We start from the raw sequence: 15000 nt of genomic DNA on the forward strand, positions 1-15000 counted from the left end.
AGACCCCCCCCCCCCCACCCCCCCTCAAGCACCACACACAAGCACCGTTTGCCCCCCCCCCCCCCTCCCCCCTCTGTGCGCTCTGAATAGCAGCCTCACGCACAATGCGCGCGCCGCCCTCACACGCGTCAGAGCAATTACGACGTTGGGTGTAAAGAAAGAAAAGTTGTGCTGCTATTCTTCCCCGCTTCCTTCTGATCTTTGTTCAGTAAGAAAAGAATAAAACTCAACAATGATCCAGCACAGACCCTCACAGGGAACTTTATGAAATCCATGTTTGTGGAAAAAAAGTAGAAAGATTCAGTCATGGCGCGCGAGCTCAGTCCCAAACTCTAAAAGCCTTCAACATTTAAACCCCTTTACAAATCTGGATTTATTTTAATTTATTTTTTAAGATCATTTTTTAACCACACTGCTCGTCATAAAACAACTAATAATCCAATCTTGGCCTCACTTAAACTTTCAAATTGGACTTTCAGAGATTGTTGCGCGTGCGTCCCTCTCTCATCCACAGTTGGTGGTTTAGATTAAAACAAACATATCTACCCTGCAGATTCTAATAATGCATATTCCTCCTAAAGAAAGCAGACCAGTGTAACGGGGCAGGCTAAATCCCCAGACAGGCGCTCCGTGTCAGTTTGCTCCCTGGAGGTCAGCTCTGACTCCGCCCCTCGGCGCGTGACGCGCAGCAGCGGGAAGGTATAAAAACGCCCCATCCGCGTCTTTACGCACCAGAAACCAAACAAGAGGACTATAGGACGGAGGAGAACCCCATCGGACAAGAAAGGGACTTAAGGGACAGTAAGAGCAGCCACGGGATCCAACGGGATGAAACTTTTTTGAGCTTCATATTTTGGGAATATTTTTACGCATGCGGACTTTCACTGGAAGCTGGAAAAGTCACTCTAAGAAAAATGGCACAATCTACACCTGAGATACCTCCTGGCTCTGGCCTTGGTGCACGTGGTGAGTTGGCTTCTGTGTGTGCTGAAACACAGCCGTGACGCACAGCGGGTCTGATGTGAGCGCGCGCTCTCTGTCTGTCTTTTCAGGTTTTGTCCTCCGGAGTGTTCGAGCTGAAGATTCATTCCTTCCACACGGCGCAGCGGATCTGCAGGAGACACAGAGACTGTCACATCTTTTTCAGGATTTGCCTGAAACACCCGGAGGACGTGATCTCTGCAGAGCCGCCTTGCACCTTCGGTACCGGACACACCAACGTGATCCGAGCCGACCACACGTCCATCTCCAGCAGCGCGGCCCATCCGGGTGCCTTTCCACTTCAAGTGGCCGGTATGAAGACTTTCTATGGATGTGATTCAAACAAAGATTTTGATTTGAGTAAAACATCATGAACTCACTCTCTTCACTTTCTTTCTGATCCAGGGAACTTTCTCTTTAATCATCGAAGCCTGGAACGCTGAATCTCCGACTGAATACACAGGTGAGACATGTTCAAGGTGAAACACGAAGAGCTTCTTTGAAACATGAAATGTGTTTGACTGACTTGATCTCCGCGCGCAGACAACCAGAACAACCTGTGAGCCGGCTCGCCACGCGCAGGAGGCTCGCCATCGGGGAGGACTGGTCCCAGGATGTGCACTTCGGCGAGCAGAGCGAGCTGCGCTACTCTTACCACGTCTTCTGCGACGAGTTCTACTTCGGAGACGGCTGCGCGGAGTACTGCAGGCCGAGGGACGACACGCTGGGACACTACACCTGCGACGAGGAGGGGAACCGCATCTGTCTGGACGGCTGGAAGGGAAACTACTGCTCAGAAGGTAAGAACCAGCGTCACCATGCAAGAACCCAACCATCGCCTCGAGTCACTGTGAAAGTGGTGCAAACGGGGAAAAAGGCTGCGATGATAAAATGTCAGATAGTAAAGAAACCTCTAAGTGTAAATAAATCAAAGAGAACCGGAAGTGTCTAAACCGCTTAATTCTGAATTATCGCTAAAGTTCTGTTTGGATCCATTCAAATCCAAATGTTTGGATTTAAACATCAAAAGTCCACAGTATGATATTTAACTGTCCTCTGTATCATCACAAGTTAGAAATAAATGAATTTAGTGGAAAAAACTGAGCAAATACCTTTCGGACAATAAAGTTCGAAGTAATGATCCTGATAAAAACTCTCTAAAAATAATCCAACATTAATAATGACGATATGTCAAAGTGTTCTTCATTTTGAAGAAAAACTGTAGAATGACCTTAAACCTGTGAACATTTATTCTTTCATAAAGCTCGTCAGAGAAATAATCGATTTGAAACGTCACGTCCAACAACGTTTAGTCTGCGGTTTGTTGACGTTCAGGTTAAAGATGTGAACGAGCTCCATCTGTGCTCTTCCATCTGCCTTTTGTTCTGTCGCTATGAAAGAAAGAGCGGTGGCCCCCGCTACACACACACTCATTTTTCAAGGTGTGTGTGTGTGTGTGTGTGTGACTGAGGATAAAAGAAAGCGTTTTTTCTCCTGCGGTGTGCCTGCCAGCTGCTTGGCTTAATGCTTAACTAACAGTGGGGTCTGTGGGGGGGGGGGCTGTGTGTGTGTGTGTGTGTGTGTGTGTGATATAAGGCGTGCCCATTGTAACCACACACCCTCCCTCTCTTCTGCAGCCATCTGCTCAGCGGACTGCAGCGAGAAGCACGGTTACTGCGAGGCCCCCGGGGGCTGCACGTGTCGCATGGGCTGGCAGGGCCCCTCCTGCACCGAGTGCGTCCGCTACCCGGGCTGCCTGCACGGGACCTGCAGCCAGCCGTGGCAGTGTAACTGTAAGGAGGGCTGGGGGGGCCTCTTCTGTGACCAGGACCTCAACTACTGCACCAACCACAAACCCTGCGCCAACGGGGGCCACATGCACCAACACGGGCCAGGGCAGCTACACCTGCACCTGCAGGCCCGGCTTCGGAGGGACCAACTGTGAGCTGGAGACCAACGAGTGCGACAGCAACCCGTGCAAGAACGGAGGCAGCTGCAACGTGAGTACACCCCGCCTGACGTGACACGACATGATGCATCATCCTGCTAATATCACCACAGAAGTGTGGACCAGTTACTTAGTTTGTCCAGCAGGGGGCACTCTGAACAGATCTACATTAGAATTGGTGCTGGAGACTCGTCCATGTTTTGGATGTTTTCCTTCCTGACCTTTTTTTTTTTTTTTGCTCCTCTCTCTTCAGGACCTGGAGAACGATTACTCCTGCACCTGTCCTCAGGGCTTCTACGGTAAAAAACTGTGAGATCATCGCCATGACGTGCGCAGACGGTCCCTGCTTCAACGGCGGCACCTGTGTGGAGACGATGACCGGCGGCTACACCTGCCGCTGCCCGCCCAGCTACACCGGCTCCAACTGCGAGAAGAAGCTGGACCGCTGCAGCAACAGGCCGTGTCTGAACGGTGAGTCAGACGCCGCACGCTGAATGCACGCACGCTCACAGCTGCACGCACGCAGCTGCACGCTCGCAGCTGCACGCACGCTCACAGCTGCACGCTCGCAGCTGCACGCACGCAGCTGCACGCTCGCAGCTGCACGCACGCTCCACACCTGCACGCACGCTCACAGCTGCACGCACGCAGCTGCACGCTCGCAGCTGCACGCACGCTCACAGCTGCACGCACGCAGCTGCACGCACGCACGCAGCTGCACGCTCGCAGCTCACTCAGAAGTGTTCTGGTCTGTTAGAGTCAGATGTTTCATCAGATGTTTCCACAGATTCTCAACACATGAATGTTTTAGTTTCGGATCAGTCTGAGGGCATAGAAACAGGAAGTGATGTCAGAGAAAAATGGCCGCCTTGTGATCATGGTTTCTTTGTAAACGCTGTAGTTAGAAACGTTCAAACTCTCTGATCTCTTCGACGCTGACCTGAGTTCTTCTCCCCTCTGCAGGAGGCGAGTGTTTGGATCTGGGTCAGAGCGTTTTGTGTCGCTGCCAGGCCGGCTTCACCGGCGCCAACTGTCAGCTGAACATCGACGACTGTGCGTCCAGCCCCTGCCAGAACGCAGGAACTTGCCAGGACGGCGTGGACAGCTACACCTGCTCCTGCACGCTCGGCTACACCGGCAAGAACTGCAGCGTGCGCTCGGATGCCTGCGGCGCTCGTCCCTGCCAGAACGGCGGCACCTGCTTCACCCCACTTCACGGGGCCCGTGTGTCAGTGTCCCAAAGGCTTCATGGGCCCCAGCTGTGAGTTCACCCTGCAGCCCAGCTTCAAACCAGCGCTGCGCCAAAGCTCCCAGCCGTCCTCCGCCACGCTCACCGTCTCCTGCATGCTCTGCGTCCTGGTGCTGGTTCTGGTGGCCGGATCATCTTCCTGAGGAGGAGGAGGAGGATGCAGGGGAGGAAGCAGCTGAACGACACCGCCGTGTTCAACGACTTCGAGACGGTGAACAACCTGGGCGGAAGCGAGAGAGACGCCTTCCTGGTTCCAAACGGCCTGTTCAAGATCAGCAACAGCACGGCTCGCCTCAGCCTGTCGCTGTGTCCCGACGGACACGCCGGGTTCAGACAGCAGCCGGCGGAGAGCGGGCCGGGCCGGGCCGAGCGTCAGGACTTCATGTGGAGGGACGAAGCGGGGGCTGAGATGAAAACGCCGACGTGGGGGTCGGAGATTATTAGCACTTGATGCTCCTCTCTTTACGCACACTGAAGAACGGAGAAGAAAACGAAACTCTTCTGATGAAGATTATTAACAAAGATTGTTAGAAATGTAAGTGGGGCAAAGCTCGTCCATGTTTAAGACCCAAAGAAACACAAATATGAAACACCTTTCATAGGACCTACAACTCAAACCAAAAACAGGACAAAAAAACTCTGAAGAAAAAAAAAAAAACTGCCCAAAAAAAAGTTTAATTGTGTTTGAATTCACTTTTTTTTAATTGTCCATTTTTTTACACTTTTTATTTTTGCTTTTCAATCTTCCTTTGATCATTATTTCCTGATTGTGCGCACCATCATTTTTTTTTTCTTATTATTATTTATATAATTTATTTATTGTGAAAGTTGTTTATGGCTCCACTTTGATTGTGACAGATGAAGAGATTTATTTATGTGATGCTGAATGAGAGTTCATGTTTGTTTGAGAGCTGCGGGAAATATCCAAAGAGATTCAGTTCAGGGATATGTAAAGGAAACGAAGTCAGCCAGGACTCTGATTTATATTTATACTTTATTCACCACTGATCCTTCCAGTGCCATTTTGTGTTCATGCCAAAGTTTGTGTTACGTTTCATTTCCATTAATTTAATATCGTCATGTGTTCTCGTGTTGGAATAAAGATTTGCTTTGATGCGATTCTGAATGAAAATGTCTGAATCCGTCCTCTTTGTTCAGAACCAGTGAACTTAGACTGGATTACTGTTTATACTGGTTTTTAACCAGACTAACACGTGTTTTTATTATTTGCTCAACTTCTTGACTTTTTTTTTTTTATAATGATTTTTTTCTGTCCACAAAATGCCTGAAAATGTCAAACTTGCTTGTTCAAGCAGTTGTTCTAAAACCCCCAAATTTTAATTTGACTATTTCGTGAAACAAACCTGAGGGCCTTCAATAGATGACCTTTGACCTTTTTTTAGTTAAAAGTCAACTTAAAGTTTTTTTATTATCTCATCTTAAGTTTAATTTAAAAACAAACCTGAGATTATTCTGTAAACCTTGTTGTGTGACTGTAACCATGGTTACGTGTAGGCAGCAGTGAACACTGTTTTAAAAATAATAATACATTAGTTTGTGACTGAGCTAATCTAAATACAGGTGTGAAGATAAAAACACAAACAGTGAATTTAATAACGGAAAGGCTTTAAACTGCAGGCCTCCTGTGATGACGGAGTTTTGGTTCATAGCGGCCTCTTGTGGCTGAAAGGAGTATTACAACAACACGATCCACCTGCTCAGCGTCTTTGATTTCCTTCTTTCACTTCATTTTGAAACTCTTGTGAACTTTTTCTCCATTTAAAAAAAAAAAAAAAAAAAAAAAAAAAACCAGGAACAAGATGTCTGAAGTGTTTCGCAGGTGACACGTGAGCGGAGGATTTGGGATGATAATTCAAACACTTTTTTTCTTGTTTTGTTTCTGTGACGTGAGGAGAGAGCGGGCCTGCTGATGGTTTGTTGGTGTAACATCAGCAGACATAATTATCCACTGTTTCCGGTCTGACCTCAGTCTGTCCATATATGGACTGGCATCCTCAGGTTTATTTATGTTGGACTCAGTTAAATGCAGACTTCCTTGTTTCCACAGATCTGATTTTGTAGTCTTTCCTAATTAGCCCTCAGGAAGCTGAACATCAGACCTCTCTGCTCCAGCAGCAACACACAAGCATCAGAAGCATCAGTCCCTTTAAAAAACTAAAGGACTCTTAAACTAGAACAAACATATTTATCATCTTATAGTATTTTATTCGCCAACTTAGTGCCTTATATTTATTAAATATTTTTTATATCATGAAATATATATATATTTTTAAATATGTATTAAATATTTTTATATTATGACATTTTAAAAATATTTTATATTAATTAAACATTTATCAAATATGTTATATTTATTTTACATTATACATTCTTTCAGTATTTAGTAAATATTTTATATTAATTAAATATTTATATAGACATTCAAATAATTTGGAACATAAAATGTGTTAATGTAAAAAATTAAGAAATAAGAAAAATAGAAACACGAGAAGCAATACTTCTCTTTCCAAAAAATAACAACCTCTCATTGTTCATGACAAGAATACAATTTTATCAGTTAGCTTGTTGGGAATAAAGAAAAACAAAATGTGAAAAATGATCAGATGAGATTATCAAATAAAATGTGAGAAACTTGAACAAATAAACAAGTTAAATTTTTTTTTAAATGATTTTTAATAATAATAAAGACTGACCTTTTCACTTTCCTCTGGTGTTCTGATTTATGTCAGAGAGGGAATTAAAAAAAAACACAAAAAAAAAACAGAATAAACTTTATTAATTATCTTTTTACAGCCGGAGCGAAAGGAAAGGAAATAACACCTGAGTATACACAGCCCATCTCTCTCTCTCTCTCTCTCTCTCTCTCTCTCTCTCTCTCTGTCTCTCTCTCTCTCTCTTTGTCTCTCTCTCTGTCTCTCTCTGTCTCTCTCTCTCTCTCTCTCTCTCTCTCTCTCTGTCTCTCTCTCTCTCTCTCTCTCTCTCTGTCTCTCTCTCTCTCTCTTTGTCTCTCTCTCTCTGTCTCTCTCTCTGTCTCTCTCTGTCTCTCTCTCTCTCTCTCTCTCTCTCTCTCTCTCTCTCTCTCTCTCTCTCTCTCTCTGCGTAAAAACACGCCGAACAACAAGTCAGACCAGTCGGGACTGAAGATGGCTGCGGACCGGACTGGGGCGACGAGGACGCTCGAGGAGGAGGACGAGGAGGTCCAGACCTCCCCGGACTGTGATGCGGACTTGTCTCCGGGTCAAAGGTGTAACATCCCGAAGAGACATGCACGAGTCACCGTGAAGTACAACCGGAAGGAGCTGCAGAAGCGGCTGGACGTCGAGAAGTGGATCGACGAGAGTCTGGACCAGCTGTACCAGGGTCAGGTCAGTGCAGACCCCCAGACAAGATCCTTTTTTTTTTTTTTTTTGGAAGTTTGAGTGCGTTGCATCTCTTTGAGTATGTCTGATATATTTCAAAATAAGATAAAAGTTGTGATTTTGGATCAAGATTGTTGGTCTTCCTGAGAGCAGAGGTGGGGCAGTCCGCTGTCCCTACAAGGCCAAGCACCCAGAGGTCCACAGCTGTCCCCCCTCTCTGACAGATCCTGGTCTGTCTTGGGGGTTTTCTGCCTTACATGGGCAGTGAGGGAGGGTTGATGTTTACCTCTTGAGGGCCCAGGAGGTAAACATCACGTCCCATCTGGAGGTTCGAGGAGACCAGAGTCTAAACCAGACCCTGTTCGGCCCCTCATGATAACACGAGTACTGAGACGGCTGTCCAGTAACAAAATATTCCTACTTTTCACATTTTCCCTTTTTCACATTTGCTTTTCATGGTAAACACACACACACACACACACACACACACACACACACACACACACACACACACACACTCTATGCAGAGAGTGTTTGCTTTGAATCTCATCCACATGACTTGCGCTACGTTCCAAAAAAATTGGACTTCCCGACCTCCAAGCAGTCCAGGTGCACGCCGTTGTCCGTGGTCGTCAGACTATACTGACTCTCAGTGAAGTCGGCGTCCAAGGATTTAGATTTTTACACTTTCACTGGATTAAAAAGCTTCTACAGAAGTCTTTTAAAACCCTCAACAGATCTACCTGAGTAATGAAGGTGAATACTTTTGATGATTACTAAGACTGGGAGGTGCTGGTTATGAAAAAAGTCTGAAATGAATGGATGCCTTTTTTTACGAGTTTACAAAGATGTAGTTATTCACCAGGCTTGTTAACATGCAGCAGAGAACAGAAAGCAGCACAATCAGCAAACAGCTGTGATGTACCAATCTGTCCACAGGGGGCGCTAAAATCAACACACGCTCATTACAGGAAGCTTGAAGGTGCGTGAGGGCGGACGCAGATGGAGAGTGTTTCTAAAGTGGGCAGAAGCTGCCTGTGTAAGATTTAGTGTGTGCAAATAAAGAAGCTGGGTGTCCTGGTTGTGTCAGGGTCTGATTAATCACACAGGCGTCTCCGAGCACTCACTGCAGCCTCGGGTGGAGATGTGCTGATGGGTCTCTGCACTGGTTTCACTGGGACAAAGGCTTTTTGTTCCTCCAGAATGAGCCTCTGTTCCTGCTTTGTTCCTTCTCTGCCTCCAAATCATGAACACAAAACGTGCGCACGAACACAGAACATGTTCACAGCAGATCGATCAAGGTGCAGAAGGTTGTAGAAGTTCAAAAACTAATGTTTTATAACTAATATTTGTAGTTCTCTCACCACAGAGATGTCAATATTTGCAGTAAATTAAAATGTGTAAACTCTTCCTGTCAGTGAGTTCAGTAACTTAAACCCGGCTGAATAATGAACGGAGAGCCAACGGGATACCACCCATCGGGTTGGTGTGGACTTGTTCTCAAGTCTTCAGCTGCCCGAGGTACTTCCCGAGCCCTGAAGCAAACCCTGACGTATTTGCTCTAAGTGCTTCCTTGAATCGCCCCTCAGGGACAAATATATATTTTATTTTTTATTTTTTTTTGAATGAGACCAAAATGTCCAAATGATGGTGGTGCTGAATTGAAGTTTTGTGATTAAGAGTATAAAGTCTTCAGGGGACTGTTTACTGAGCTAACAAACCAGCTGAGAGTCTTACAGACTTACAGACCAGGCTAATGGTTTCTGTTGGTTTTTGAGATCAGACTTCTAAACACTTGTTGTTCCCAGAAGATGAATTAAGCCAATGGCAGTTCTTCCTCATATGAACTCGCCACACACAGATAAAGTTAAACAAACAAGCTAACAAGCGAACGAGCTAACAAGCGAACGAGCTAACAAGCGAACGAGCTAACAAGCGAACGAGCTAACAAGCGAACGAGCTAACAAGCGAACGAGCTAACAAGCGAACGAGCTAACAAGCGAACGAGCTAACAAGCGAACGAGCTAACAAGCGAACGAGCTAACAAGCTAACGAGCTAACAAGCTAACAAGCTAACGAGCCATCTCTTACAGAATACCTGCTTTTAAACATTTTCAACACAGTGCTTCTACAGTTTCACTCCCTAAAGCTTGTACCCAGACATCTTCTGTGTCTTCATGTGTTTTTATAACTTCTCTGTTGTGATTCAATACGAGTCGTGGCTGACTCTTTGTTTGATGCTTTCTGGGCTCAGGATGTTACACAGAGGATGTTCATGCTAGTGTAAATGTTCCTATCCTGACATTTATCAGCCTCACAAACATGTCAGACTCAAACCCAGCAGTCGAAGCTCACACTTATGTAAATACAGTATCATCCTCACATCTGTCTGCAGCTGTATGTTTGAGGTATCTTCTGCTGAAGGGGAAAGCTGGCCTGCGTACTGAAAAAATACGACTGGCTGTTATGCAACATCCTGGTATTTTTGGCGTCCTGTATGAGATAGTAATGTATTAATGGAACGAGTAAAATCTCTTCTGGCACACTCAATATAATAGAAATATGAGAATTGGAAAGCAGTCTTTGTTATTCTGAGCGTGGCTCAAATAAACGCTCGTTCATGCTGCTCTGAAAGTGACTCTAAAGCTTTGAATATTTCTTATTGTCACTTTTAGGTTCTGAAATTGTTCAAAATACATGAAAGGATCAAGAATGTGTGCTGTCAGATGGGGCCCCACTAGGGGGGTCTGCTACTGTAATTGCAAAATTTGCACATTTTGAGCGACTGCTGTGGTTTAGAGTTTTTCAGTCCTCGGGGCCCCTTAGTGGTCTCGGGTTCACAGCGCCCCTGCAGTAATGTAAACATTTTTAACTCAGCTCTTATATACTTGATAAAATTATTGTTTCCTGAAAAAGTCGTGTTTGCAGTTTGGCGGCCTTAAAACACTTTCAAACTTTAGCTTTTTTCATTTTGTTGACCCCTGACCAAAGATTAAAAACAAACAAACAAATCAAAGGTTATCTTTTGTTTACACACTTCGTAACTCTGTTTGGGTCCGGACTTTAATCTCAACTGGTCGAGCCTCAGGAACCAACACCGACTGCTTCTAACAAATACCAAGTTGCTGATATTTTTCAACCAATCAGATTTAATTGTGAAAGATGGCACTACTTGTCACAGCATTGCCTCAAAAAGTGCAAATCTTGCAGCGACAGTCGGAGACCTCCCTAATGGGGCCCCGTCTGACAGCGCTCACTCTCAATGCCTCAAAAGGGTCGCCTGCATTATTGCTGTGAAAATAATAATGGCCGCCGGTTGGAGGGGCCCCGACAGACCCGAGAAGCGCCCCTGCTCATATACGCTGCACACGTGTGTTTCAGGAAGCCGATATGCCCGAAGAGGTGAACATCGACGGTTTGATTGATCTGCCTGACGACGAGGAGCGAGTCAAGAAGTTACAGGTGAGCTGCTGATTAATTAAGGAAAAAGGATTTATTACAAAAACTTTTAGTACATGGTTGTGCAATGTGTTCATAAAAAGATGATATTAAGGTTGGAATATTTTAATATTTATATCAACTATGTGGCCTGTTTGTTACATTGTATTCCTCTTTTTCTAACAGGAGCTTCTTCAGAAGTGCAGAAACAACACAGAGGTATGTTTGAGCTCAGATGTGAAGTTTCCACCCTGAGGTTTGGCCTCTGGTGCATGCTCGAAACATGCAAATATACGTATAATATATGTAAACCTGAATGCACATACAAATAAACACACACACACACACACACACACACACTGGCCACGTGCAGCCAGCCTGCAGAAGTGTTGTTAAATCTTCTGACATGTCGTCCCAGAGTCAGTCCACACGCCACAACAGCCTCTGTGTGCGCTCGCCTGCGTTTCTCTGCACATTGTCGTGAGCTGGGACAAAGAGCGTTTGTGGACTCAGACGTCGTCCTCGCCGCCGTCTGCTCAGAGATGCAAACGCAGGCAAAGGAGCGCAGGGAGAGTCAGCTGCTTTTCTTACTCACGCTTCATGTTCATTTCACCCTGATGTCAAGCGTCATTAACGGGAGCTTCTTGGTTGGAAGGAACATTTAAACACATTTGATCAGTTTATGATTTCTGTTCAGTTTTAAGTCTGCCGCTGAGATCCCTCTGGATGGCGCGTTCACACTTCGACATGAAGGCAAACAGCCACTCTGATTTGACCTTGACCTGAAATAGTCCGAGGTCAGCTGACGTGTAAGTGCAGCAGGTTAAATCACCACCTCGAGATCGAGCAACAGGAAGGGCGTGCACGTGATCAGGGCGCTCTCTGTGCACAGAATGATGACGACCAATGACAGAAGAATAAAATGCACCCTCGACTTTATGAAGTCAAACTCCACAGTGTTCTCTGTTGGCTCTTCTTCTCTGAACGAGTGGAACTACAGGCAGCACTGAGCGCTGTATCGCGGTTTCTGCTGCCTCGTTGTTGGTTTCAGTTCGTGCACAGCTGTCGCACCATCGTGTGTGAGAAGAAGAACATACAGCACCTGCTTTGTTTACACATCAGCTCAGCCCGACATTTGGTATAAAAGTTGGTTTTGCAAAATGAAAATAAGAGAATCTTCTTTTTTTTTTCTTCTTTTTTTGGTACGATAACTTTCTGAGTGTCGTTGATGCTCTTTAAGACAGCGACCTTGAAACACGCTCACTGTGTCTTTGCCGAGCAGCTCACAGGTCGCAGCCTTATTTTATATCAGAGTACATTTTTGCATGTTGAAAAGTGGGATTTAAAAAAAAAAAAGGAAAGCTTGTATGGCATTGTGCGTATTATTTTCTGAAAGCTTCTTACAGCTAACTGCATCAGGTTTCAGACTCCAGAGAGCAGCGACACAGCAGCTCTCCTGTTCCCCGTAAATCTAACTTATTGTGAAAGAGCTTGAATATGAGCCAGGACTGGAATGAACTTAAACAAATCATGAGTTTGTTTAAAAGGAAAAGTACACGCCATGATTTCAGGCGACAGCACAACGTTGTTATTTATTGGTTGTTTTTGATTTCCTGGTCTGTTTTTTTAGCATCCAGCTAGCTTTGGAGCTTTAGCGTTCCTGATACGGCATCCTCTGTATCTCTCTTCAGCTTTCATTATCCGCTCCTCCGCTTCGTCCAGTCTTACGTTCGCTTTCAGGATTTCTTCCTAAATGTCCTCCAGCTGTTCTCAGTCCTGATGAAAACCTCTCCACTCCTGGAGAATCAGTTCCAGGTCTGCTGTCTCCTCGCTAAGCGGGGCGTTAGCCTGCTTGCTAGCTGTAGCTCGTTCAGCCTGTTATTTATTGTTACCTCCCGTTCTCACCGACTTACATTCATATAAATATTTTAGTTCAACCCAACTGCCAGAAGCTGTGTCCGGGGATCCACATTGCACCCGACCCCTGTGGTCTCCTCTGTGGGTGGTGGGTTCACAGGAGGACGGGACGCAGAAGGTCAGATTCAGTTTCACACAGTAAACAGTAAAATATAATTTATAACTACTAAGAGCAGACAGTCGACACAGTGGGAACTCAAGCACCGGGCTTTTTTAGATTCATGGAAACACTTGACCAACAAAAAGAGCTGGACGATGAAGAACACAACATGTAATGTAAACATTGTCGCTACCGCTAATTGCTAATTCTCTGCAGACGTTCAACCTCATTGTTAAGTGTCAAAAACCTTTTTTGCTGCACGGAGAGAAGACGATACAGAGGGACGCTCATGCTACCTTTTCATATACAGAAACCACCGCGCTGTATCAACTCCGCACAACACCGATAGGAAACGTCTTCGAATGCAATCTCATAGGAAGCCACCAGGTGGCAGGATATCTAAGGGAGAGTCAGCGAGTCGTTGAGCACTCGGCTCTGTCCATGCTTTACTCCTGATTGGTTTGTTTGAAGGTCAGATAAAGTCTGTGTCGATGCTTTAAAGTCTTAAAATATTTATATTAGATTTGAGTGAAGGATGTAACAGAATCCCCTCGTACGTCTCTGTGACTCCTCTGCTTCTCGTCTTCGTCAGCCCTTCGTCAGAGAGCTGGTGGTGAGGCTCGAGGGAGTTCACAAAGAGGAGGAGCTGCAGAGCGAGGGCATCGAGCATCCCGTCATCTGCCACAGCCACTACCGCCACGAGCCGTACCACTTCAACAACCCGACACATCAACACATGCAGCAACGCCAAGGACAGAACCAGACCCTCTGACAGCACCCGGGACCTGCACACACACACACACACACACACACACACAAACAAAGGAAGGGTAAAAAACAACAAGGTCAAGGGTTAAATGAGAAGCTCCCCAGTATCAGGGGAAGATTCAGGGATGGTTTCTACCGAGACCTTCACGAGGTCTTTAGACCGAGACCTTCACGAGGTCTTTAGACCGAGACCTTCACAAGGTCTTTAGACCGAGACCTTCACGAGGTCTTTAGACCGAGCCCGATTAGGATTACTGACACAGCACCTGTCCGTGTAACACTGCTAGATTAGAGGCATGTGTACAACTTTATTTTAACATCTGTTCATTGGTCATGATGTTTATTTATTATCACGGTTAAAAGGAAATGGAGATTGATCCAACAGAGCAGCACGATGTAACACTGGAAACGGTTGTATTAAAATACACATTAGTGCTTTTTAATATTTCACTGTAAGTATTTCATGTGTTCATTCATTTTGAGCGGTTTTCACTTTGTTTATTTCCGTGAGAGTCTGCAGCAGTCCGTGTGCACTAACTGCTAATAAACGACTTCTGTCACGGTGAGTGCATGTTTGCTTTACTGGAGGCCACACACAACTTAACATATGTGGATCTGAAACAGTGTAAGAATGAACAGGCGCTGCTTGTCAACCGGCAAGGTAAGGCAACTGATTGGGGCCCCCGGGACAAACTTTAAAGGGGACATGTTCTGAAAAATCCACTTTAGGGTTTTTGAACATTTATCTGGGTAACCTGAGTGTCTATTGACCCACAGCATGTGAAATAAAGCCATCCAGTCCTTTGTTTGTGGTCTGCTTCAGTCTGACCACACAGAGAAAAACGCTCCGTTTCAAATTTTCTCAGTTTGTGACATCACAAGTTGGATTCTGTTAAATAAGCCCCTCCCCTCTCCTGGTGTCTCCTCCCATAGACTCCACCTCCAGACTAGAGATAAACTTTTACACAGCTCGGCCATTTTCATTCTCTTTACAGAGGAGTGATATCTACTGGGAAAACTCAGGGGGCGGGGCTTATTGCATTTAAAGAGACACACACCAAAACGGAGCGTTCAGAGAGAGCTGGTTTCTACAGGGTCACAAACCTCCTCTGCTGCTTGACTCATGTTATATTTGGACCAAAGCTCAGAAACAGAGGTTTCATTTAGACCACAGGGGGGCGCTGTTGAAAAAGGTGGAGACTATGACCTCTTTAAACCA

At 45.5% G+C, this 15000-nt stretch overlaps 2 protein-coding genes across 3 annotated transcripts in view; both read left to right on the plus strand.

Annotated features, from left to right (window-relative positions):
- Positions 1–4904, plus strand: part of dlb (deltaB) — a gene marked incomplete at its 5' end in the record, with an annotated part of 12576 nt that extends 7672 nt beyond the window's left edge. The window contains 14 exon segments of the mRNA XM_079355112.1: positions 736–801; positions 911–966; positions 1053–1259; positions 1261–1293; positions 1387–1444; positions 1525–1536; positions 1539–1781; positions 2619–2848; positions 2850–2981; positions 3183–3230; positions 3232–3400; positions 3893–4137; positions 4139–4307; positions 4310–4904. Of these exon segments, the coding sequence (XP_079211238.1) occupies positions 736–801; positions 911–966; positions 1053–1259; positions 1261–1293; positions 1387–1444; positions 1525–1536; positions 1539–1781; positions 2619–2848; positions 2850–2981; positions 3183–3230; positions 3232–3400; positions 3893–4137; positions 4139–4307; positions 4310–4629 (1988 nt within the window). The 3' untranslated portion in view covers positions 4630–4904.
- Positions 4905–7043: 2139 nt separating this feature from the next.
- ppp1r14aa (protein phosphatase 1, regulatory (inhibitor) subunit 14Aa) lies at positions 7044–14844 on the plus strand. Of its 2 annotated transcripts, XR_013780159.1 has the most exons (5): positions 7044–7564; positions 10940–11020; positions 11183–11215; positions 13606–13932; positions 13983–14844. XR_013780159.1 is itself a non-coding variant. In XM_079356316.1 (4 exons), the coding sequence occupies exons 1-4, from the start codon at positions 7343–7345 to the stop codon at positions 13783–13785; spliced, it is 516 nt and encodes a 171-aa protein (XP_079212442.1). In that variant the 5' UTR covers positions 7044–7342; the 3' UTR covers positions 13786–14844. The 2 variants fall into 2 exon arrangements, 1 of the variants encoding a protein (XP_079212442.1); XM_079356316.1 differs by having other exon boundaries at positions 13606–14844.
- Positions 14845–15000: the final 156 nt, after the last annotated feature.

The sequence above is a fragment of the Symphodus melops genome (assembly GCF_947650265.1).
Source record: "Symphodus melops genome assembly, chromosome: 11".
NCBI classification, from domain to species: Eukaryota; Metazoa; Chordata; class Actinopteri; order Labriformes; family Labridae; genus Symphodus; species Symphodus melops.

Excerpts from the sequence above, each read along its gene's own strand:
- ppp1r14aa (XM_079356316.1), top strand. The coding sequence starts at position 7,343 with ATGGCTGCGGACCGGACTGGGGCGACGAGGACGCTCGAGGAGGAGGAC. Across the intron at positions 11,021-11,182 it reads AGCGAGTCAAGAAGTTACAG|GAGCTTCTTCAGAAGTGCAG; the intron begins GTGAGCTGCTGA and ends TTTTTCTAACAG. Across the intron at positions 11,216-13,605 it reads AGTGCAGAAACAACACAGAG|CCCTTCGTCAGAGAGCTGGT; the intron begins GTATGTTTGAGC and ends CGTCTTCGTCAG.